This window comes from Triplophysa dalaica, chromosome 25 (genome assembly GCF_015846415.1).
Source record: "Triplophysa dalaica isolate WHDGS20190420 chromosome 25, ASM1584641v1, whole genome shotgun sequence".
In the NCBI taxonomy this organism is placed as follows: Eukaryota; Metazoa; Chordata; class Actinopteri; order Cypriniformes; family Nemacheilidae; genus Triplophysa; species Triplophysa dalaica.
The window spans coordinates 14,528,775-14,555,484 of NC_079566.1; the positions used below are offsets into that span (position 1 = coordinate 14,528,775).

Consider the following 26,710-nt stretch of genomic DNA (forward strand, 5'->3'; position numbering starts at 1 on the left):
ATAGATCGCTGTATAATTCAGTGTATTATTCGCAGTGGTGGACAGTATAATGACGTTTTTATCTTTTTACTCCGCTATATTACATAAAGCTTATCGTTACTCCTTATTTTGAAATAAAGAAATCACGATGTGACCCTCATGAAAGAACTTATTATTTTCAATGAACCGGGTAGATCGGTTCGCAAATCACACCAAATGATTCATTTGCGATTGTATGAACCACTCAATGATTCAAATGAGCCGTTCAGAGCGAGTCTACAGTGAACTAAATTATCGAGCCTGACTTTACAATTTCACTAAACTAACGCAGACAGCATTAGGATAATGTGATATAATGTACATACCCCTGACTGTCAATCGTGTTGTACGTCGAGTCGACCGTCTTCGATAAATCACACCGAGGTCTTCCCTTTAGCTCCCCCAGTGGACTTTCGTGTCTGAAAACTGTAGAAATATGCACCTGCTGGAACGTATTTAGTGGCGCTGCAAAACGTGTGCAGAGGTACGTTTTATGGTTACGCTCATATTCAATGACTTTGGTATGAACCATGTCGAGATTTCAGGTTTTTAAGGTTAATCTGGTTAATCTCAGGACTGTTTTTTTTCTGCACAAGATTCATATGAGATCACTTCTGTCTTTTTCTTGGAAACATAAGGCAGACTTGAATTCACTGAGCTGCAGACGAGAAACGGTGACCTGGCGACAGAGAATGCAACGCTGGTCAGCAAAGATCAAATGCTCTTAACAGAGTTTAATTTGAATTCAAGGAAAATATGTGCAATTTCCAATAGCTTTTATTGTAAAGAACACTTTACGGTAAATGTTCTTTAGTATGATGACAGATACACCTTTTGCTTTAATAGTCTTTATTCCAGAAGTAAAATATGAGACTTTATAGAGATGATTCAAGATAGCAGACACATCAAGAACAAGGAACACAAATTAAATAAAAAAAAGAAAAGAAAGAAAGAAATCAAAAGAGCAAATAAACAAACAAGTGAGAGTTGGAGACATTAAAGATAAACTCCCAGACAATCCAAAGATATTTGATAGAAGTGTAATTGTTCTGGGAAAGGAGGGATTCTCATCAGGGAGATTTTATTATGAGGTTCAGGTGAAGGGAAAGACTGAGTGGGATTTAAGTAAAGCCACAGAAGGTGGATGTGTTTGTAGATTATGAGGAGGGTTTGGTAGAATTAGAATTATGTTTTGTTCTTTTTCATCGTTCCTGTTGTTCATTTATTAAGCTGCAATCTGTAACTTGTGCTTCTCATTGCTGTTTCAATTTACAACATAACATTGCAGGGGTCGTGTGGTTGTTTTTATGTGCTTTTTGCCACTGTGTATGGATAAATGGTTTAAGGACGTGAGGGTCATTGTGCATTGACACCTGTCATAGGCATCTGAAAAAATATAATCTGAACTAATAATGTATTTGCTGCTCTTTCTCTCACCAAATGAAAACATAAATGTTTAAAAAAAGTTATTTAGCCTTACCTGTTCATTGGGAATCCATTTTCAGTCCCTATAGGTGTTTACAGTCCCCCACAGAGATATCATAATTTCTTAGATGCACAGCTAAATAGCATTATCTTCCTTTAGCTGTGATTTATTCACAATACAGCCACTTGTACCTCATTATTTAAAATCTAGTTCTACATTGTTCCAGAATCCTCTACAAATCTCCTTTCTGCAGATTTTCTGGTGTTTCATGAATGTATAAGACATGTGAAATGTTATCTCATCTTGTTTTACATTGAAATAAACGGTTTAATTATATCTTAACATGATGTGGTGTTTATGTGGTACTCAAGATCACTTAAAAAATACAATAATTTTATAAAATCAATATGTTATTTAAATACACAATGCTGCTAAAAAAACAAATAGAATAGTGCTGTACAAACTTCATTTGAATATATCGCTGATTTCTAAAATCTCGTTTTAAATGGACATATGATTGATTTTTTTTGCCATAAATCGTTATAATTAGTCAGACTTTATGCTTGTCACTGGGTTTTGCTAATATATAACCATTAAACATTATTAAAATGAGCTTGTCAACTTTGACAACACAATATTTAATCATTTTAAAAGCACAGTGTTCTTTCCATTTCCCAAACACAGTGAATTTGGAGATCCAAGGTTTCAGCAGGACAGTGACGATGTATAAGGATGCAAAAAAGGATAATTTGACTCACACACACACACACAGAGGGAGAGAGAGAGAAAGATCATTTATAACTATAAGGAAAAGGCGTTGGGCGGAGTTATAATCTCACAAGCTTTCAAAGAAAGTGAAAATAACTTAATGTCAAACTACATCTACATCGACACAACTATTATTCATGTCTTCTAACAAAAGAATATTTCTTCAGTTATTTGTAAGAGTGAACACATCTGATCTTCACTCACAGGTAAGTGACTGAAATATAACAGCTTGTCGTCGACACATTTATAATGTAAGTGCTCGGGTTATTTTCATAATATATCAAACTGAAGTTGATTTATTCCAGGTTTCCGCGTGTGAAATACTCAACTGATTTGGTTGTTGACTAGCGAAACGTTACTTAATAATTGTAGGTTTTGTGGCATTTTTGTTAATACAGGCATTTTGATAAAACAGGGATGTATATGACACGCAGCAAGACTAATAAACACCTGATAAACTGCAGGTGTAAACAAGGGCTTAGATTTGGTTTGAACATTGGGGTGAACGTCCCAGATAGCACACGAACATCACGGAGACGTCTATTTGATGTGTGTGTTTACCTCGAATCTGTTGAAAAGAGATTATACACCTCATAACGTTATGAAATTCGTAAAAAATTAAAAAGTGAAGAAAGAAATTAAGTATTGAAAGCGCCAGTAGGCGGCAGCGATTCACTGTTTTAATGAGTGAGACACTTAATTTATTCATTCATCCAATTCGTTCAAAAATCAGATTATTTTAGGAAGAAAACAAACATCAATGTGGATACTTTTGTCATTGATAATTACAGACACTAATGAAAAATGAACTAGCAAAACAGATGGCTGCTTTGGTAATTTGTTATACTGATAGTTATACCTAAATACATTGCAATGGATTAGCTAGCTAACATATATGGTGTACTTAGCTATTATTACACAATATTCTCAAACCTCATTCTCAGTACATGCTTTATATTTTTTGCATCCCTCTCTGAACAGCAGTTAAATATAGTCCGCTGTGTTAATCTACCCGTGTGCTCTCCCATTGAAACACCACTCGCGTTGTTTTGGTGAAAGTGCGACTCATTGGTTGGGCATTACCAATCGGTTCAATGGAGGGGGAGTTTTTTTTGTCTAATTTATTATGACAAATTCATATTTGATTAGGAACAAAATTATTGTCACAAAATAAAGTAATTCTACATATTTTTCATTTGATCTACTGTGATTTTCAATATTGGCGGGGTTGTAACTGATGGATTTGAATATTGGGGGGGTTACCTACCCCCCATCCCCCCCATAAACTACGCCCCTGGGTGTAAATCACATTTATATACAACATAACATTGTACCTGCTATCAAATAATTGACTATCAAACCTGTTCATCAAATTTGTTGTATGTTTGTTAAACAAGTAATTCATTAAAAAATGTTAAAAGAACAGAAGATCAAACTTCAAAACGTTTCAGTTGCTTTTATGAGGCTTGATTGTAAAAAACATTTGACCTTTGATATCAACGTTATAGGGCATTTTCCAGGAAAGGCCTTTAGACTAGTCCTCGACTAAAATAAATATATATTATTTTAGATTAAATTATTATGAATTTGTTTAATTTTAAGAGAATGACACTCTATAGTGTGTTTGTTAAGAGCAGTAGAGAGCCGTTTCTCTTCTTTCTCTTTTTTTTGCCAATGCCCTTTTAGAGCTTGATATACAGCGAGTTCAAATTAGCTGATTTGAAAGTATGAATTGGAAAATTATAATATAATAATACAATATAATAAAATGCAAACATACATTTTAAACCAGAAAGAGTTCATTTCAACATGATGTAACCTTCATTTTACATTAATTTGATACTTATCAATTCAATAGTTTCGTTTCATGTCTTGAGGCAGGTAAATATCAATGGCTGAATCTTTATCAACATCACCAAAAAGAAGAGAAACCCGAAGACGGAGTTTACTGGAACCTTCAAGTTAGTTTATAATGTGTCTAAAATTTGTTAAATATAACATTTTCTGATTTTCTTGTTTTTCAGTGATGCCATCCTCCAGAAATCCAGTGACTGAGAGACTTCTGTGTTCAATCTGTCTGGAAGTGTTCAGAGATCCAGTCAGCACTCCATGTGGACACAACTTCTGTAAGATCTGTCTGAATACATACTGGAACAACAGTGAAGACTACAGATGTCCAAACTGTAAAGAAACATTTGACCAGAGACCTGATTTTAAGATTAATACAACACTCAGAGAATTTGTGGATGAACATAAGAAGAAATCTCCTGAAGAACAAGCTGAAGCTGAAGTTGTGTGTGACTTTTGTACTGAAGGAAAGCTGAAGGCTGTGAAGTCGTGTCTGGTGTGTCAGATCTCTTACTGTAAAACTCACCTGGAGTCTCATTTGAGAGTGTCAGGATTACAGAAACACAAACTGATTGATCCTGTGAAGAATCTGCAGGATTATATATGTCAGAAACATGGAAGATCTCTGGAGCTCTTCTGTAGAGATGATCACACATGTGTGTGTCTCATCTGCAGTGTGACGGATCACAGGAACCACAACACTGTTCCTATAAGAGAGGTGCTCATAAATACTCACGCTTATGTCATTATGTGTTATTCCTCTGTGGATCTCTGTTCATCTTCTGTATACTGTCAAGAGCTAATACGTTTCTTTATGCTGTAAATCATCTTTAAAGATTATTGACTACCCCCCCATGTTTAATAGATCATGTTTTATCTTCTTACTTATGTCAGTCTGAACTTCAGGAGATGGTGGAGGAGAGGCAAAGAGCAGCAGAGATAAGAAATATAGAACCCACTATAAACAGAAATTCTGTCTCCACTTCATGCGGAACAATGTGACACAACAAACGTCTTAGTTTCTATTGTCTTGTCATGTTGTGCCGCTTGCATGCGTAGACGGGGTGTAAGAGTACAAAGCTTTTCAAATAATACAGCATAGCTTAGTCTAGATATATCCATGTAGAAAGATTCATGATGAGAGATCAGATTTTATACTGTCGATTTTATTCCGGTTAATCTCAGGACAGTCTGGTGATTGTTATTATTTTTACTGATATGCTGCACAAGATACATGTGAGATCACTGGTGTTTTTTTTTTTAGGAAGAACGTCAGAAAGATTTGAGTCGTCAGCAGAAGTCTTCATCTGAGCATTCCCTTAAATTCTGGTTCCTGGCTGTGGGAGTCCTGTTTGTGTTGTCTGCTTGTTTTATTCAGACTTACAAAGACAAACAACCCCGTGAAGCTGGTAGGTGAAGATGAAGTTAAATAATGTTTTTCAAATAATGCAGCATTGCTCAGACAAGAGAGATTCATGTTGAAAGATTCATGTAGAGATCAGATGTTTGACTGTAGATTTTATTCTGGTTAATCTCAGGACAGTCTGGTGATTGTTAAAGTTTCTGCTGAAATGCTGCACAAGATACACATGAAATAACTGCTGTCTTTTTGTTAGAAACATCAGAAAGACTTAAGGCAACAAAAACAGAAATCACTGAATTGAAGAAGAGAAACAATGAGCTGAACTTAGAGATTCAACGCCGTGAAGCTGGTCAGTAAAATTTCATATACACTACTCAGATTTTAAAATATATATTAAATATTAATTTGAATGTAATATTTTAAAACATATATTTGAACTTCCAATACGTTTTATTGTAAAGACAACATAATGGGAAATGATGGGTTTTATGATGACAGATTTACTGTATGTTGGATATTTTCTCTTGCTCTTATTGTTTTAGAGTGTAGAAATGATTCAAAGAGATCCACATTGAAAGATTCATGTTGGGAGATCAGATTTTTGACTGTAGATTTTATTCTGGTTAATCTCAGGACAGTCTGGTGATTGTTAAAGTTTCTGCTGAAATGCTGCACAAGATACATATGAAATAATATAACCGCTGTCTTCAAATACACAATACAGGTTAATTTGAATTCAATGAAAGCCTTTTTTTTAAACATATGTTTAAAGCGTTTGGAGTATAGAAAAGAATAAGGATTTACAAACATTAAGTACAAATTACTAATACATGAAAATAAGAAAATCAAAAGAGCAAATAAATAAAGAGAGATTTTTATTAAACATTTGATAAAAAACCCACAAAAAGCAGAAAATTCAATCATAAGACATCATGAGGTTAGTTTAAAGGGGGGCATTGATACATTTAAGGACAAATATTCAATCCTATCTGTATAAACAGCAGTCCCTGTGCCAATCTCATAACAGTATTTTGGGCATCCGTCATGTTCCCGTCTCCTCCTCTGCTCTTATTCTTCCTCTGTGTAGTTCTGGGGGGTAGATGATGGAAGGATGAGCTCGGGGCTAAAGCCTAGTCTCAGGTTCGGTCACCCTTTGAGGACAGTAAACCAAGTTTGTTTACAAAACAGTTACAAACATTTTGAGAGCATTTAGATAGTTCTCCATTAAACAGACTCAGACTTATTGTTCGAAATATGTTTTGGTTTAATCAGAAATGTCCAAAGGATTGTGTTATGGGATAGTTTACAGGAAGGAGCCTTTACTGTAAGACGTTTTCACAGAAATATCAAGTCTCTGTGTGTGCGTGTGCGTGTGAGTACAGAGGTGATCCCAAGTAGAGCTCCTTCTGTTTTGCTACTTGAACCTCTAAATAGCAACTCACACAAACATACTCATGTCTGGTTGAGATCTCCAAGGCGATAGCATAATGATTGTTGTACTGTACAAACTGTATAGTCTATTCCCTAACCACACCCTAAACTTAAACATCAGAAAACTTTATGCTTTTTTCAATTTTCATAAATAACAGTTCAGTCGATTTATAATCTTGTTTCCCCTTTGGTGAGCATTCAGGGTTAAGTCCCCACTGCAATATAAAAACAAGGCCACACATATTGATCAGAGAAAACATGATGCAAAATATTTTATAAACGCTGCATTTATATACTCCGTACATAATACATGTCAGAGATGTGCTGATGTTTTGTTGTGATGTTTGTCTGAACAGAATTGAAGTTGAAGTTGATGCAGCAGTATGCAGGTACAGTGTGTCATCTGCTCTCTTCACTCATATACTACAATACTTTACATTTATATACTGACACATTATTCATTAAATATCACAAACATCATCATCATCAGTTGTGATTCATATTCTCTGATCTCTCTCAGTGGATGTGACTCTGGATCCTGATACAGCTCATCCATTTCTCATTCTGTCTGATGATGAGAAACAAGTGAGAGATGGAGACATTAGTCATAAACTCCCAGACAACCCAAAGAGATTTGATAGATGTTTAATTGTTCTGGGAAAGGAGGGATTCTCATCAGGGAGATTTTATTATGAGGTTCAGGTGAAGGGAAAGACTGACTGGACTTTAGGAGTGGTCAGAGAATCTGTTGACAGAAAGGGAGAGATCACACTGACACCAGTGAATGGATTCTGGACTGTAGTTTTAAGAAATGAGAACGAATATAAAGCTTGCGCTGCTCCTGATGTCTCTCTGTCTCTGAGAGTAAAGCCACAGAAGGTGGGTGTGTTTGTGGATTATGAGGAGGGTTTGGTCTCCTTTTATGATGTGGAGAACAGATCTCATATCTATTCTTACACTGATCAATCTTTCACCGAGAAACTCTATCCATATTTTGGCCCACGTAACAATAATAAAGGTAAAAACTCAAAGCCGTTGATCATCACACCTGTCAATTAAACTTATGATATTTTTTATATCTGAAATACTAGACAAAAGAACACTTTCTATACATAATGAAAAGGATTAAGTAGAATTTTTCTTTTCCATTTCCAATACTGCTGTATATGCGGATTATGTTTAAAGTGTTGTCTTAATGTTTCTACATTGCCTCAGAATGGTGTATAAATTACATGTCTGCTGATATTCTGATATATAATTAAAATGTATGTAAATTTTGAATTTAAATTTAAATTAATGACAATGATAATTTTTTTATTGAGACAATATACACTAGAAATAGTCATACCATGTACCATGTAGTCAATGGTACAGTACAGTGATGAAATCAGATGGTTATGCCTCAGAGGGGCGGCTGGACCATTAGTGTGACACACAAGTGAGAAAACAAGGGATGTTTTTCTGTCACATTCACTCTCAGTGTTATACTTGCTGTCAATAAACAATAGTCTTGTTCCAGTTGACCTATTCTAGCCTGACACAAACTGACATTTACCGGTTGCAGATAGAATAAGTAATAAAAACACATCATCAGGTTTGACACTTCATGCTGAACCTGCGACAGAACACATGATTTTGCTGTTTTTATTACTAAGTGGATATGATAGAAATTTTGAATTATACAGTGATTCTCAAACTGGAGACCCCAATATGAATCCAGAGAGGCCACAGATTTTGTGGCATTTTATGAAATATAGAAATTTATTATGGATTTTACACAATCAAATAACACTAACCAATGAAAAATAAGACCACCAATGAAAAGAAATGATGTTCCAGCGTTGTATATGTTTTTGAGTTTAAGATTATAAATCTTATTTTTAGAAGATGCAAAGTGATGCACTCTACATAAGGGGGGCCTGCTTCTATTGTGTTTTGTCGCGTCAATTGATGAAAACCATTATAATTATTATGAGGATGATAATATCCATATTGTATGCTTTATGTTGTGTAAGTTATGTGTTTTCCCGGTTTACTATATGTAAGCGTTCACCCGCATGAAGAATACTGTAGTACAGTGTTTACTGAAGTAAACTGTGTTATACTTTAGTATTGTGTATTATAATATGCAAATATTCACTATATAATATGGTTCAAACACACAGCAACAAAGATCTGCCAGAAGAGCAGAAGGACTATCATGCTCTTTAATACACCTTTGCAGTTCAGGACACAATATTCTCAATAAATGTTCTATAATAATGTCTCTGCAACCTGTTGTACTGTCTTATGGCCAGCTTCCACCCATTTGTAAGAGAAATCTATTAAGTGTACATACAGTTCCCTGTGAGATCCTTCTTCCAATAGCACATCTAGGGAGAGGAACCTTTGTCGATAAGTCTCAAAATGAATGTAATATTTCCTCAGTATATCATCTTTCACCTGCTTGAAGTCTTTCACTTGTGCTATAAGTCACATTGGCCACACAGGCTTTACCAGTGGGAAGCAGGACCTGGTGTATATCTCAGTCTCCTTTAGTCCATCTGCAAACTCCAGCAATTTGTTTGAAGGTAGTCAAATAATGCTCAACACCATCTGTGTCACAAGCTTCTTCAATGAACCAGCTGCACTTGGAAACAGGACCACATCAGAGGCTCCACTAGATACATCCAGACCACCTCCATCCGAGACTCCAAAAGTTCTTTAAGATCTTTTCTTATTTGCAGAAAACGTTCAATATAGACACTAGCTGACCCTCCTCTCTGAGGTCCATCAGCAGAACTGACTTAAACATCAAGACGAAACCTTTTCTACCCAACTGTACATGTATCACAATACATGTATATGATATGCAGAAAGATTGGTTTTCAAGACTGTAAAATAAGAAGGTTTGGCCTTTCTATTGCTTCACCTTACGCTCAGAGATTTTAGGAAATTTAATACAATTATTATTCATTAAACGATCATGATTTGATTTCTGCTCAACAAAAAGGGAGATATCCAAAAACATTTGTGTTAATTTGGGACCTACAGTATTGAGTGTTTCTCACAGGACATGTTATCTTCAGATTCGTCTTTCAAAATCCTTATATTATACAGTTTCATATTTAAGTTCCATTCCATTCCATTTTCTACCGCTTATCCGAACTACCTCGGGTCACGGGGAGCCTGTGCCTATCTCAGGAGTCATCGGGCATCAAGGCAGGATACACCCTGGATGGAGTGCCAACCCATCGCAGGGCACACACACTCACTCACGCACTCACACCCTACGGACAATTTTTTCCAGAGATTCCAATGAACCTACCATGCATGTCTTTGGACCAGGGGAGGAAACCGGAGTACCCGGAGGAAACCCCCGAGGCACGGGGAGAACATGCAAACTCCACACACACAAGTCGTAAGCGGGAATCAAACCCCCAACCCTGGAGGTGTGAGGCGAACATGCTAACCACTAAGCCACCGTATTTTGGGCCCCATGACAAAAAATCTAATTGGGCCCCCTGTGTGCAGCTGTTGTCACCACATCTCTAGGACCTAACTGTCCCATCAAAAGCTTTACCCTAACCTCTAATTAAAGGCTTGCAACTGTCTTGCTTCTTGTAGTTCAATATTTGTTCTACCACAATATTTACTTCTGGTGATTTGTACATCCATGCAAGTCTATTATGTAGTTCGCTATTTGATGCAAGATTAAAGGCCTCGCTAATTTTTTTTGACAAAATTGAAAATGATCTTAAAATTATTTTTATTATTTTAATTAATTATTATTAATGAAAGATTTTAAAAAAGAAAAACGAACAAACTTAACATTAACATCATCCTCTCAAAACATTGAATACGGCAGATTTTTAAATGGAATTTCCACACCAGGGTTATTATAGTGCTAAACTTTTCCCTGCACTGGTTAAATGGTGATTTTAATGTGGGCTAAGACTAGACTTTTGCATTCGTGTAGCTCAGTGGTTAGAGCATTGCGTTAACAACGTAAGGTTGTGGGTTCCACCCCAGGGGATTGCACATACCTAAGTATAAATGTACATGTTAATGCAATGGAAGTCTCTTTGGATAAAAGCGTTTGTCAAATGCATAAATGTAAATGTTTTGCTAGCTAGCATATTTCACTATGGACATTAAAGCCAACAAGTTAATACCACTCATAGACTATAGGCCAGTGGTTCTCAACCCTGGCCCACCAGATCCATTTTCCTGCAGAGTTTATCCCCAACTCTGATATAAAACACCTGAACAAGCTAATCAGTGTCTTTACAATAGATGCGTTCAACTTAATGCGGCGGTGCGCAAATCTATCATCGTATAACATTAAGTACCGCAAAAGAGATTCAAGTGCAGATTGCGCGGTATGCATTCGAATAGCTCTCGCGGTACTTTAATGCGAAATGCCAAACAATCTGCGCGGCCGAACATTAAGTTGAACGCGTCTGTTCCTTAAGTCACTGATGAGCCTCTTCAGGTGTTTTATCAGAGTTTGCGCTTCACTCAGCAGGAAAGTGGATCTCGCGGGCCAGAGTTGAGAACCACTGCTATAGGCTACACACCGTTCTCGGTGAAAAACTGGGTTACAGTTTGACATGCTTTCCTTTGTCTTTCCTCTCTTTCCTTTTTTGAAAACTTGAAAACAGATTTTGATTAGGCAACATTGTGGTCACTGAAGATCTGGCGGATCTACTGACGGTAACTAAACACCGTCACTGAAAGCGCAAAGGCAGGACCAAACCATTTCATTCAGATACAGGGGGGTGATCGGTCAATTAGTATGTTTACTTTTTGGTCAATGGGAATTTTTAACTTTTGCCGGCAAAAACAAATATATATTTAATTGTATTATTAAATAAATATATATAATGAATGATGATGGTTTGATAATTTTATATAAGTTTTTACCTATTTTTGGGGCCCCTGTCAGTCATGGGCCCTTGGAATTGTCCTAACTTTTCCCCCCTTTACGGCGCCCCTGTGTGGGGGTAATTGGAAGCAGCCTGATGCGAATGGCACAATTTTCTGGAAACATTTCAGCACATTCGAAGTCGAGAAACGTGCGAGTCGCGTTCTTTAACGATCCGCCTCGAAACAACACAATGCCGTTTGATCTATGAAGTAAACTGCCTTGTTTACAACGGTTGCGATAAGAATTCATCACAATCGACTACACGCGTAATAAGTCAAAGTATGCGAGGTTCACGACATAAAATTATAATCATTTTATTGTTCTTTTGACACGTTCGTGAATGTTCACCGGTCTGTCACTGTGTGGATATTTCTAAGCATCTAAACATGACGCGGCATAAATCGAAACGTGATTGGTTGCTTACCTATCAGTCACATGACCTCTTGGGCGGGGCTTGGGCAAAGATAACGACGAGGATAAGATCCAGACGGTCTGGTATCTGGGAGACTAAAGTGAAAGTAATTCGATTAGCAACAACACAAGAAGCATTAACTCTCCAAACTGAATGCGTCCTCAGTCATTATAATAGTGAACACAAGAGCTTCTCTCACAGGTAAGAAACAGAAACATCAAGTAACGTTATCTTTTGTGTCAAACTGAACTGAGTCGGACAGACGCAATGGTGTTTCGAGTCTGACATCATCACGCAAACGTGTTCTTTGGCAAGTTTAACAATCACAGGTAGTTTAGATGGTTACAGTTATTTTAGGGTCAGGGCGGTTTCGTAAGACTTTAAACACCTAAAGGACTTTAAAGATTTAGTCAAAACAAACAAACCACGCCCACCGATCTGACTCAAAACAACAAGGATACAGTGAGAGTAATGCAAATACTGAACTACTTTAGTTTGTTAATAACTTAAATGGTGTCAGAATGTTTGGTTATTTGTGAAGTTTGTCATTTGATTGTGAATCCAGGTTTAAACGAAAGAGGAAGTTCAATGCCTGCTGACCAAAAAAACTGCAAGTGTTTTATTTTATAAAGCGTGATCTGCAAGTTACGGAGAGATGAACAACGCGATCAGAGAGTTTTTTTGACAGTGTTAAACGAAGTTAGGGAGTTGTGAGACGGATGTGAAGCAGGTTTGTTTATAGTTTTCTCAAAGGTTGTGGTTTTGCAGCATATTCTAGATCACAGATGTCAGGAGGGCTGGAGGGGACATACACGATACGAGCGAGTTGAAGGAAGCTTCCCACTATTTTATCGACTTACAGTAAAGATCATGAGGTGTGTAGTAGATCCAAGAAGAGACGAAGTGCTGCATTCTAGATCGTTCGGTCATGCTGGCTATTTTGCTGTCGAATAGAATAAATCATTCATTTAGTTGATATATTTTCATCATTTTTTTCTGATGTCATCCTCCAGTTGTATAATGGCCGATGAGCTTCTGTGTTCAATCTGTCTGGATGTGTTCAGTGATCCAGTCAGCACTCCATGTGGACACAACTTCTGTAAGATCTGTCTGAATACATACTGGAACAACAGTCAAGACTACAGATGTCCAAACTGTAAAGAAACATTTACGCAGAGACTTGATCTCAAGATTAATACAACATTCAGAGACATTGTGAATGAGCAGAAGAAGAAATCTGAAGTTGTGTGTGACATCTGTACTGAAGGAAAGCTGAAGGCTGTGAAGTCGTGTCTGGTGTGTCAGAGCTCTTACTGTAAAACTCACCTGGAGTCTCATTTGAGAGTGTCAGGATTACAGAAACACAAACTGATTGATCCTGTGAAGAATCTACAGGATTATATATGTCAGAAACATGACAGACCTCTGGAGCTCTTCTGTAGAGATGATCAGACATGTGTGTGTCTTTTCTGTACTGAAGGAGATCACAAGAATCACAACACTGTTCCTATAAGAGAGGTGAGTATACTGTAGTAAAGTAAGACAAGATATGTTATTCCTCTGTAGATCTCTGTTTATCTTCTCTTTATAACAACATTGTAAAGTGATAAAATATTTTTTCATATTTGTCTTCTTGAAAGATTACTGACAGAATAATACTCCCTCATGTCTAATAGATCATGTTTTATGTAATTTGCTTTGTAATTTTGTCAGTCTGAGCTGCAGGAGACAATGGAGGAGAGGCAAACAGGATCAAAGGAGCACAATGAATGTGTCATTAAATATTTGGAGCAGGAGATCAGTGAAATGAAGAAGAAAAACATTAAGATGCAGATGATAGCAGAGAAGCAGAGAGCAGCTGAGACACAAGATAAATGTCTTATTAAAGATCTGAAAAAGGAAATCACTGAGATACAATGGAGAACCAAAGAGTTGGAGAAGGTGAGACAGAAGCAGATCACAGCAGAGAATGTCATTAAAGTTCAAGATCAGGAGATCACTGATCTGAAGAAAAGAAACATTGAGCTGAAGAAGAGTGACGCTGATCTGAAGAAGAGAGACGCTGAGCTGAAGATGATAGACGATGAGCTGAAGATGATAGAAGATGAGCTGAAGAAGAGAGACGCTGAGCAGAAGAAGAGAGACGCTGAGCTGAAGAAGAGAGAAGCTGAACTTAAGAAGAGAGACTGTGAGCTGAAGAAGAGAGACGCTGAACTTAAGAAGAGAAACGCTGAGCTGAAGAAGAGAGACGCTGAACTGAAGAAGAGAGACGCTGAGCTGAAGAAGAGAGACGCTGAGCTGAAGAAGAGAGACGATGAGCTGGAGATGAGAGACGATGAGCTGGAGATGAGAGACGATGAGCTGGAGATGAGAGACGATGAGCTGAAGAAGAGAGACGCTGAGCAGGAGGTGAGAGACGCTGAGCTGAAGATGAGAGATGTTGAGCTGAAGAAGAGAGACAATGAGCAGGAGATGAGAGACGCTGAGCTGTGGAGGAGAGACGCTGAGCTGAAGAGGAGAGACGCTGAGCTGAAGAGGAGATACGCTGAGCTGAAGAGGAGAGATGATGAGCAGGAGATGAGAGACGATGAGCTGAAGAGGAGAGATGCTGAGCTGAAGTGGAGAGATGTTGAGCTGTGGAGGAGAGACGCTGAGCTGAAGAGGAGAGATGCTGAGCTGAAGAAGAGATACGCTGAGCTGAAGTGGAGAGACGCTGAGCTGAAGAGGAGAGATGATGAACTGGATACGAGAGACACTGAGCTGAATTGGAGAGACGCTGAGCTGAGGAGGAGAGACGATGAACTGGATTTGAGAGACGATAAGCTGGAGAAGAGAGATGCAGAGCTGCTGATATTGAAACGGATTACAATTGTTTTTGGACTCATCCTATTAGTGTTGATTATTGTTGCATCTGGTAGGTGAAGATAATACACAAAGTAGTGGTGGGCTGGCCTGGGCCACTTATCGCGCGATAAAAAAAATGTCGCCGTTAATCTATTCTCAAAGTTGGGTTGGGAGCTGGGTCTATACTACGCTAGCTATGATTACTTTCACCTTGATATTTTAGCGCGGATGTATACCAGCTTAACTGCACTGTACGGGGCGAGAACGAGATTTTTCAACTCGCGTGATTCGCGTGATTCGCGGAAGCAGAAGCCGCCTCATCATCTCATAACCAGGGCTTCATTTGCGTCCTTAGCGCGGCCTCATCATCTCATAACCAGGGCTTCATTCGCGCGATTCGCGCAGCAAGTAGGTCTATTGGCTCTTTGCATTAACATATAAATCACTCGCGCTTGACACGCCATTCGCGTTTGGTCTGAACACAACATAATGTTACTGTGAAATTACCGTATCAAACGTGACGTGCTAACATGGATGCAGCTATGAAGCCGCCGGGTTTGCTTCAGGGAATATTAATTTTTAAGAAGCTTCCCTATAGAAACATCGACAAGACTAAGGTTGTTTGCACCTTGTGCAATGCGAAATTGGTTTAAAAAAACCTTTCTCTCAACAGGTAGTGGTCTAGCTTTAGTTGAAACCAGTAACTTTGTATTGAGATCTAATGTATTATGGCTCCTGTATGACATATCGCTTGTTGCTCCCTCACTCTTTGTAAGTCGCTTTGGATAAAAGCGTCTGCTAAATGACTAAATGTAAATGTACTGTAGGAGCTCTTCCAGTCTCAAGTACCACCTAAACGCAAATCATCCCTTAGCTAATGCGGAAGTGAACACAAGTTCATTTTATTGAACATAATTTAATTTTCATCACCAATTATCAGAGTAGAACAGCTTTCTCAAGCAGTTTGTGATGCATTTTGGAAACAGGAGATGAGCCTCTGGTCTAATGCGCCACCTGGCTTGAGAAACCCGTTCTCAAAGACTTACTTTTAGTCATTATTTGGGTAGCACACATATTCTGAATGCCTTCGGCAGAATTCAAATGAGCCATTTTAATCTAGATTAATCTTGGAATTAATCTAGATTAATCTATATTAAAAAAATTAATCTATGCCCACCACTAACACAAAGTTTAATGTTCTAGCAAATGAGCTACAGCAGGGGTTTTCAAACTTTTTTTAGGAACTCCCATTTCCTAAACCATTCTTACTTGAAGTACCCACTGAGATAAAAAATATATTTTATGAACAAATCTGAATGTTTATCTTCAAAAAACATTTTTTTATTTTATATTTTTTAACCTGTAAAAGGTTTTTTCTTTGCAATTTAACTAATTTCATCAAAGTATTGGAAACAACAAAGGTAGAGACACAGTGTACTCTTTAATTCACAAACCCCCTACATCCCCATTTCAGGAAACCTTGAGTTACTGTAACACATTGGTTCCCAACAGGTGGGCTGTGGGCCACAGGGGGCCCTAGCTGACGTTCAAGGGGGACCCAGGAAGACTATTCATTAAAAATGAGACAAAATTAGCATTTTCATACATTTTAAAATGCCAATTAACCAAGATATTTTTTGTATTTGTCCATTGTTATATTGAATAAAAAGAATTACAGTTAATATCAAGCTCTGAAATATTTTATAGGATAGTGATGCAGATATTTTGTAAGTGGAGGGCGGACATTTGTACATAGTTGGATAAAGTTGGGAACCCATGCTGTAACAAATGAGGAGTTTGGTTCCAAAACGAAAAAGTCAGTCTTAAAATCTTTTCAATAATCATGTTTTTTTTACTGTACATTCCACTTAATATCAGTCCAAATGCAGATGGTTGTTTTGATTTTAGCCATAATAACAAAACTTAAAGCAAACCAACACCGTGTTAACACTGGACTTGACTGCTGCATCGAAACGCATTAGAAATGCATAGATGACCATCAAAATTTTGTCCACACTGGATGGGGAATTGGGCAGCAAACCCATTAAGGACAACCAGGTTGTAAGTAGACAAACACAACAAAAATGATAACACATTTTTGAAAACATTATCTAATTTTGGCACTAAACTCCTAATTTAATTTAGTTCAATATTGTAAATGTGGCCCTGGACCATAAAACCAGTCTTAAACCTGGATCACACTACAAGACTTTTGCACAGATTTTTACCAGATTTCTGTCTGTAGTTGTTGCTGAAAGTTAGTGCCAGTCTGCATATTTTATTCTGTATTGTGATGCCCAGTCAAAAAGTCTGTGAGTTTGTTTTTTAATCTGTTCAGATTTTAAAAGTCTTGTGGTGTGATCCAGTCTTTAAGTTATCGACAACAATACATTGTAGGGGTAAGAATTGTTGATTTTTATTTTTTGCCACAAATCATCAGGATATTAAATAAAGATCATGTCTCATGTAGATATTTTGTAAAATTTCCACCGTAAATATACTGTAAGGGAAAATAGCCAGAAACGCCCCTACTACCTTCACTCGCTGCTGTCTGCTCTTGGAGAATTATGCAGTCGACTTTGGTGTCTATAATAATTAATAAACTTTCAAATAAAAAATAATTTCAGCTTTTAAGTTTAATTATTCACCACAACCTCATTACAGCGCTAAGCCAAAATAGAAAATAGTGTGTTAATACAAACCTGTTTCTTTTTTAAATAGTGATGAATATCACCCAAATATTGTAGTGTATCCAAATACCAGACATCAAAGGAAATTTATTCAGCTTTCATGAATATATAAATATATTTTATAAATTTTATAAGTTGACCCTTATGATTGGCTTTGTGATCCAGGTCACAAATGACATTTTGAATAAAAACATATAAGGCAACCGTTCACAGATAGGATCCTTGTTGAGAGATCTGATTTTTTATGTTATTTCGGTAAATCCAAGCACATTCTGTTTATTATATATATACATTTAATTATATAAATGGACACAAGATACATATGAGATCACCTCTGTATTTTTCTTGGAATAGCTGCATTGTTCATTAAACTGCAGGAGAAAAACGGTGACCAGGAGACAGACATGCTACACTGCATATCTGGTTAGTAAAGATCAAATCCTCGGTACAGAATAGTTTTTATGGTAAAGACCACTTGTTGTAAATGTTCTCATAGATTGTGTATGTTTACAGATATACTGTATGTTGGATTGTCTCGTTATTTTCTAATAGTCTTTATTCCAGAAGTAAAATTAAATATGAAACTTTATAGATGATTGAAGATAGCGGACACATCATTTGATTTCTTTCTTTTAATTTAATTATTTTGTATTATTTGAATAATAAAACAGTATTAAATAAGATTAAAAATTTATGAAAGAAATCAAATGAGCAAATAAATAAAGAAGGGTTTTTGTTTGACATTTGAAACACACACACAGTAGTTGGGACATTACAAAAACATCTATTGATTTTCGCCAAGGTAATAACTCCCTTGAGGACCACGTACAGACTTTTTTGGACATTGCAAATTTTCCACCTATCCGGACCTTCTCATGGAACTGTTTTTGGACAGTTTAAATGATCATTACAAATACCTTTTATTTACATTTAGACATTTAGCAGACGCTTTTTTTATTTTAGCATCTCCCGTTATGGTCCTCGAGGGACCCTTGCTCAATTTATTTACTGTGCATTATTGTCTTGTGGGTCTCTCTTCACCCTGGGTGAGGTGTAGGACCAGTGGCGGCTCCAGACAATTTTGATTGGGGGGTCATTGGGGGGAACCCTGGTCATTTCAAGGGGGATCTCATGAAAACCCCCAAAAATACAGTGGACACGGCTAATAACTGCATATTACTTGCTTCTAAACAAATAAAACCCGATCCATGCACACTGTGAAAAAAATGAAGACAGGCAAAACAAAAAGCCGCGTCTTTTGACAGAATATTCAAGCCATTGGTACTGTTTGAACCACGAGTAACTAAAACCCCTGGATGCTAGCTGCCCCTCCGATCCAAAAGAACGACATGGTTATGATTTTAATTTAGGCTGTCTTGGTTTCTCGGCTGGGCCATGGTTTAAATCCCCCGTTAAATCCATTCCATTTCAAATAACGTATGTGCAACATTATGTGCAAAATGAAAATAAAAATTCAATTATATCAATTACATTTGTCAACATAAAACCCGTGTAGGAACTCCCAAATGTAATAGATATAATTGAATTTTTATTTTTCATTTTGCACTTAATGTTGCACATACGTTATTTGAAATGTATATTTAGATACACAATTGCATTGTCAATTTACATACTGCATTGCCATTTTGCATATTACATTGCAAATTGAATTTTGCAACACATATGCTTCCATATGCGAGTTGCTCCGGTCCCACCTCCTCATCCTCCAATTCCCCGTGTCCTCTATTTCTAATTCTAGGATCAAGCAGAGCTCGCCCTCCACTGCAACGGGTATATTTTCAGTCCTATTTCCGTCGGCTGTCATTTTGTTTTTAGGTTTGACGAAGCGATCCATTTTTAGCTTCAAGATATAAAGTGCGTTGCAGCACTTGCGGGCTCGCGGCAGCGTCTTGAACGCAATGACGAAAGGCGCAGCGGTGGCAACGTTCATGGGGCGTCGCTGTGATTCTTATGATTCTTATGTATATATTATTAAGTCGAATAAATTATGAATTATTATTATTCTGCGTAGTTTGAAGAGGACCATTGTTAAATCTTTATCCCGGATATATATATTTTAATATATATTAAATATTTTTTAATCAGGGAGGGGGTGGGGGGTCAAATGGGGGTCAAGGCATTTTTTGGGCGGGTCTTGAGACACCCCAAGACCCCCCCTGGCGCCGCCGGTGTGTAGGACAGCCCAGCTAGAAATGTTTAGTTGTAAAAATGGTCTTACATTATCAAGTAATGTGCATAACTGTTTTAAGATGGTAGTTTTAAGTTCCCAGAACTTTATCTTGGATTATGGGATAACATTCTAAAAAAATCATCGTAGACATGTTTAGTTTAATTTAGTTTTGAGTAGTTTCAACAACATTTTTAGCGGTTTTTATTTTAGTTCCCAGAACATTCTCTTAAAAGACAGGAAACGCTCTCTAAAACATTCTAAATATGTTTAGTGGTAAAATTGTTAAAACCTGGTATTTTAACATTCTTGTAACATTTTAAGCAGGTATTTGTGTTGTAGTTCCCAGAATACCCTGAGAGTCAGAACAATATTCTCCAGATATTCTACAAATGTTTGTTAATAACATTGTTGTTGTGATGATATTAAAACATTATAAATCCCAACATTTACTCATGAGTTTTCTTTTTCTTTCTAGAATGTAACAATGTGAAAGACACAATAACATTCTTTAGAACCACTTAAAATATTTGATTAAGAACAGTTTTGTAACATTTTGTTCTTGCATTCCGTTGTTTCACAGACATTGTTTTAGTAGAATTAAATGCTTTAATAACATGGTTATTAATAATGTGGTAACATTTTAAGCTTAGCAGGAATAATGTAAGAGAGAAAATGCAAACCACGTCATTCTCTTAAATTATGTACAAATCATGAAACGTAAATTATTTTACGTTACGTTACATATGTAAACTATTTTTCTTCAGTTTAGACAGAGCCGGCAGATCAACTCTCTGGTGCTTCACTTTCATGCGTAGATCCTCCATCATCTATCTGCTCGGATAATATTAATTCAAATCTGAATAATATCTGATTTCTCAATAATGACTCAAGTCTTAAAGCAACCAACCCCTAGTACGTTGAATAGCTTGTTGTCCTCCATTTTGGTCCCCAAAGTAACACGAGTCCCCATGTGTGCATTCTGGTTAAAGTCCCAACCCCGGATATTAACAAAAAAACACCGGCATTGACATTAACTCTCAGCCAACCCAGAGAGATCTGATTTCCATGTATGTATCAGGTAGATTTTATTATGAGGTTCATGTGCTGGAAAGAGTTAATGGACTTTATAAAAGGTCAGAGGATATGTAAACAGGAAAGGTAAAATCCCATTGATACCAGTGAAAGGATTATGGTCTTTGGATCTGAGGAATAATAATTAATATTTAACTTTTGCTGGTCCTCTGAGAGAAAGCCACAGAAGGTGAGTGTGTTTGTGGCTCATGAGGAGGGTTTGGTCTCCTTTTATGATGTTGAGTCAGGTTTGTTTACGCCTCCACTGCATGTGAATAACACCAGATGAAGTAAGTGTAACTACAATATGATTCTGTAGATTAATAAAATGAATTCTTCTGTCCTCTGCTGGACAATACTGTAATGACGTTTTCTATTGGAGCGTCTTGAGTCTTAAGCGTTAGTGGAAGTTGGTCACGAGGCTTTAACTAAAGTAACTGCTTTTAATCTTACAACAGAATATTTCTTTATTCGTTATTGTAAGATTGAATACATCTGATCTTCACTCACAGGTCAGTGACAGAAATATAACTCAGATAATATAGATATCAACAGTCTCGCGATACTACCGGTAAACCGTGCAACCCTATAACAGACGCACCAGTGATCTCTCCTAAAAAACTGACTTTGACATGCACCAATGGTCTGAAGATATCTAAAACTGGCTCTGCAGGTTATGTGGGCACAGTTCTGAGGTAGAGATGCTGAAATGTTTTTATTGTGAAGTTAGACCCATGTCAGATTCTTTCTTACGTGCACACACACTCACATACTGACACACACGCTGCTGTCTTGTCAAAGATGTTACATTTTTGAGCAAATATTGTGTCATTTTATAACAATATAGGCCTACATCAAAGGTCAAAATGAAACGTCAATTATCAAATAAAATAAAACAGTCAGCTCTTTGACTCATCTTCTTATTAATATGAGAATCTCTGTTCTGGTTTTCTGAACGGTTCTGTTAGATTACACTTTAGTATGACACGTTTCTTTACATATTTATATTTTTGTTTTTCTTAAACTTAAGTTGAATATTGGGTTATGGTCAGAGGACATGGTTACTCCACATGATAATGACTGAATAGGATTTGCTGAGGTATATTACTTCACCTTATGTAAACCTACTTCAAATACAGTACATAATTAGTCATAATGACTTGTATCGATTTGTTTACACGAGAAACACTGCCAAGAAATCTAAATTATCTCGTTTTCAGTTATGTGGAAGTGTTACTAGAAATTCCAAGTAACCCACAAAACCAAAAGAGTATGTGTGTCAGCACTCAGGTATGAATAAATACAAGAGCGTGTGCAGATTATTTCTACAGTCATCGTAGGTGTAAACACAGTTGATCTTCACTCACAGGTAAGAGACAGAATAGTTTTACAGTGTATAGCCTGGTTTATTATTAAATTGCATCTGTCCATTATGTAAAGAAACATTCAAGCAGAGACCTGATCTCAAGATTAATACAACACTCAGAGACTTTGTGGATGAACATAAGAAGAAATGTCCCGAGAAACAACCTGAAGCTGAAGTTGTGTGTGACATCTGTACTGAAGGAAAGCTGAAGGCTGTGAAGTCGTGTCTGGTGTGTCAGAGCTCTTACTGTGAAACTCACCTGGAGTCTCATTTGAGAGTGTCAGGATTACAGAAACACAAACTGATTGATCCTGTGAAGAATATGCAGGATTATATATGTCAGAAACATGACAGACCTCTGGAGCTCTTCTGTAGAGATGATCACACATCTGCGTGTGTGATCTGCAATGTGACGGATCACAAGAACCACAACTTTGTTCCTTTCGAAGAGTCGATTGAAGAGAAGAAGGTAAAACTTTTTTCCCATAGATCCTAATTTAAAATTTGGTGTTTACATGTTAGATAACAATTAGATAGAATTTGGAGGAACTGATCCTTTTAACTGCTTATATAACATTCAATCAAAACTTTTTTCAGAAGCTTAGAAATCTTCGCCATAATCAAATGTGTCTGTGTGGTTCATTCTTTAGCTGGATCTCACGAAGACACAGACAGACGTGCAGCAGATGATCAAAAACAGAACCAAGAAGATTCAGGATATCAAACATTTAGCAGAACTCAGAAGAGTGAGCAGTGGGCTGACCCTTGGGGGTGCTAAGGGGGTTTAGATGGTGGACTGATCAAATTATTAACTAAATTAATGGTTTAGTTACAAAACATGCAATTTTTCCATTTAAATACAGAACAGCCTTAGCATTAACATCTCCCATGATTGCACTACTTGGATATAATTATTGCTATTAAATTTAGATGTTGTGACCGTTTTAGAACAAGTTGACATCATAGGCTGTGCTTTTTTGTTGAAAACATTTTGCAATGTGAAAAGTTCCCTACGAAACAAACGTATTTATGAACTACACTGAAAAAGAAAATGAAGCAGAATACAGAAATGAACATAAAGAATGTACCGTAGCATACGGTATTATTTCACAAGTTTCAATTTACAACTAATACCATATCCACAATCACATGGTTCGAGTCCTTTTACTAAGGGTCTATCGCTAGCCTAATGATTCCTTCTAACCAAAAGCAAACTAATCAATGCTTTATTCTTTTGTTCTCTTTATTAAAAAAGAAATCACTATAAACGCGCTCATTCCAGCTAAAACCACGACGTGTTCCCATAAAGTGCAGATTAATCAAAACGTTGAATATGTTCACATTTTGCCACAACTCCATATACTATGTTATAGTTTAACAATTCTGCAACTAATTCTCAGATATAGCACCCGAATCTTCTGACCACAACATCTGATTTGCCACGGCGGGCATAACAGTCCGCATCATGCTCTTGAGCTGGTAACAGATGCCTTATCAAACATTATTCCAATATACATTTTTTGGATGTTATCAGCTTGATTGCTATAACATTAAAAGTAACAATATTTAAATAAATAAAATATTTATATCAAATATTACTGGGAGTATTCATCCTTGGTGGGAGGGACAATATGCCCTTCAGGTCTGTTCAGTTACGTTGCCAGTCTTTCACCCCAACCTTACCCTACAACTTTCAATCTTTTTAATTTTATCAAGAATAATTGGCTTTATGATCTGATTTGTGATGGGGAAAAATTGGGCAGGAGGCAATTTCGAACCCACGATGATGTGAAGTTAGTCTCGCGTAACTTTGGTCAAGTATTGGTCAAGGCCCGCCCAAGAGACAATATGACTGACAGGTGAAGGTACCAATCCAGTATAGTTTTGTGTGGCGTGTAAATGTTCCCACAATAACAGACCGATGTGCAACTAGTAAATCATTAATTCACGACCGTCTCCATATTTACTTAACAATGGCGCTTCAGTCTCCTAGAGCTGAGTCTGAGACTAATGTGAAGAAGACAACTTAGGCTTTATTCTCCTCGCCACTGGAGACGCTAATTGGCCAGAGTCATTCTTACAGCTTCTCTCGTCCAATCAGAAACTGGCGGGCAGAGTTAGTGAACAAAGCCTCTGCTTACAAGACGGGCTATTTGCAATCAATGTAACGTTAAATTAACACTCCGTAAAATATATTAGAAAATCCTTGGGGGCGCTTTGCCGGGACTAAGCCATTTTCTGACGGGGCTATAGCCCAGCAAGCCCCAGCAAGACAGTGAGTTTAAAAACTATTGAAGAACTTCAATGTTTAATAGATCATGTTTTAATTCGCTTTGTAAATTAAGTTGCTGAATTTAACATAATTTTTTTTTAAATCAGAGAAACACAGAGAAGGAGAAAGCAGCCAGTGTGGTGGTCTTCAGTGATCTCATGCGCTCCATTGAGAGATGTCAGTCTGAACTGCTGGAGATGATGGAGGAGAAGCAGAAAGCAGCAGAGAAACATGATGAAGATGTCATTAAAGATCTGGAGCAGGAGATCACTGAACTGAAGAAGAGAAACATTAAGCTGGAGCAGATCTCACATACTGAACATCATCTACAACTCATACAGGTCTCTACATCTGTCTCTGTCTGAACAATCATGGTGTATTACAACACTCATTAACATAAATAATATTTAAGCAGTTGATCTAGTCAAGGAGTCATAATGGAGTCTGTTATTGCATTTCATTAAAGTTTCAACTTGATCTCAAATGTCTTAAGTAAAAGCCAGACACAAATGAGCCAATTGTTCATCTTTAGTGAAGGGTTAGGGGTGTCTCCATTCTCTTTTGGTTAGAGGGGTCATATGGAGCACCGGGTCTTTTCCAGAATGGATGGAGAGACCCCCAGAATCGCAAACCTAGGGTTGTATGGCGATCTGATTTTGGCAAAAGGCCGGGCCCACATTTAAGGCTGTAAGCCACAAAACTTATATGACTACAGGTGATGGCGTCATCTTTTAATATGTATGATGATGTATTGTGGTGTAGTGGTGGTGTCCCATTTGCTAGGGAAATATTTTTAACCCTTCCCCTTGCCACTCTATTTCAAGGGTATGAAATAGAATTGGGATTGTGCCTTAGAGTAAAGAGTCATTTTGGATTATTTAAGAGAAATGAAATCTTTTGAGATCTTGAATTTAACACTTGAGATTACAGCATCTCCTTTAACACTAAGATTTTTAAGGATCTCTTATGAGCTGTTTCTCTCTCTTCTGCTGTAGATTCGGTCGTTCATTTGCAGTCAATTAATCACCAATAACTGTTCTGAGATCAGTTTGAAGAGTCATGTGAGTGTGGAGAAAGTGAGGAGATCTCTGACTCAACTGCAAGAGACTCTACAGGAGAAACTCAGTGAAGCTGGTAGGTGAACATCAAACACATTGTACATATATTATTTACAGACAACCATCGTAAAACAACACAGTCCATAAATTAGAAATACCATTTAAAGTTTCTAATTTATACAAAGCAAAAGAGCTCATTCAGATTTGATACTTGATCATCTAGTTATCAGCACACACACACGCACTTGTTCATTGTTCCCTTGTTCATGATTGCGTGTGTGAATCCTTGTGAAAGATGCTGATGATGATGTATTGTCATGTGTCTGTACAGTGTTGAAGTTGATGCAGCAGTATGCAGGTACAGTGTGTCATCTGCTCTCTTCACTCATATACTACAATACTTTACATTTATATACTGACACATTATTCATTAAATATCACAAACATCATCATCATCAGTTGTGATTCATATTCTCTGATCTCTCTCAGTGGATGTGACTCTGGATCCTCATACAGCTCATCCTCTTCTCTTTCTGTCTGATGATAAGAAACAAGTGACAACTGAGAAATTGAGAAATATTGAGCACAAACTCCCAGACATCCCAAAGAGATTTAATCAGCGTTTAGATGTCTTGGCAAAGGAGGGATTCTCATCAGGGGGATTTTATTTTGAGGTTCAGGTGAAGGGAGTGACCAACTGGAAATTAGGAGTTGTCAGAGAATCTGTGAACAGGAAGGGAGTCACCGCAAGGAAACCAGTGGATGGATTCTGGACTGTGGCTCTGAGGAATGAGAATGAATATATATCTGGGTCTGATTCCTCTGTGTCTCTGTTTCTGAGTGTAATGCCACAGAAGGTGGGTGTGTTTGTGGATTATGAGGAGGGTTTGGTCTCCTTTTATGATGTGGAGAACAGATCTCATATCTACTCTTACACTGATCAATCTTTCACTGAGAAACTCTATCCATATTTTAGCCCAGGTTTTATTATTCAAGGTAAAAACTCAGAGCCGTTGATCATCACACCTGTCAGACAGTTATAA

At 37.2% G+C, this 26,710-nt stretch overlaps 2 protein-coding genes across 6 annotated transcripts in view; both read left to right on the forward strand.

Moving 5' to 3' along the window:
- The window catches only part of LOC130415211 (centromere-associated protein E-like), a 33,642-nt gene extending 24,748 nt beyond the window's left edge, over window positions 1-8,894 (forward strand). Inside the window, exons 17-22 of the mRNA XM_056740756.1 lie at window positions 451-502; window positions 4,237-4,778; window positions 5,325-5,469; window positions 5,677-5,772; window positions 7,211-7,243; window positions 7,375-8,894. Coding sequence (XP_056596734.1) covers window positions 451-502; window positions 4,237-4,778; window positions 5,325-5,469; window positions 5,677-5,772; window positions 7,211-7,243; window positions 7,375-7,913 — 1,407 coding nt within the window. The 3' untranslated portion in view covers window positions 7,914-8,894. The remainder of the gene's footprint in view (window positions 1-450; window positions 503-4,236; window positions 4,779-5,324; window positions 5,470-5,676; window positions 5,773-7,210; window positions 7,244-7,374) is intronic.
- Window positions 8,895-12,043: 3,149 nt separating this feature from the next.
- On the forward strand, window positions 12,044-26,710 carry LOC130415372 (E3 ubiquitin-protein ligase TRIM39-like). 5 transcript variants are annotated; one of them, XM_056741029.1, is made up of 7 exons: window positions 13,175-13,704; window positions 17,321-17,327; window positions 22,988-23,083; window positions 24,717-24,950; window positions 25,605-25,743; window positions 25,999-26,025; window positions 26,157-26,710. In XM_056741029.1, the coding sequence occupies exons 1-7, from the start codon at window positions 13,175-13,177 to the stop codon at window positions 26,708-26,710; spliced, it is 1,587 nt and encodes a 528-aa protein (XP_056597007.1). The 5 variants fall into 5 exon arrangements, with proteins under 5 accessions (XP_056597003.1, XP_056597004.1, XP_056597005.1 ...); XM_056741028.1 differs by lacking the exon at window positions 17,321-17,327 and adding an exon at window positions 22,789-22,806 and having other exon boundaries at window positions 13,175-13,693; XM_056741026.1 differs by lacking the exons at window positions 22,988-23,083; window positions 24,717-24,950; window positions 25,605-25,743; window positions 25,999-26,025; window positions 26,157-26,710 and adding exons at window positions 12,254-12,376; window positions 12,944-13,050 and having other exon boundaries at window positions 13,189-13,693; window positions 13,889-18,073.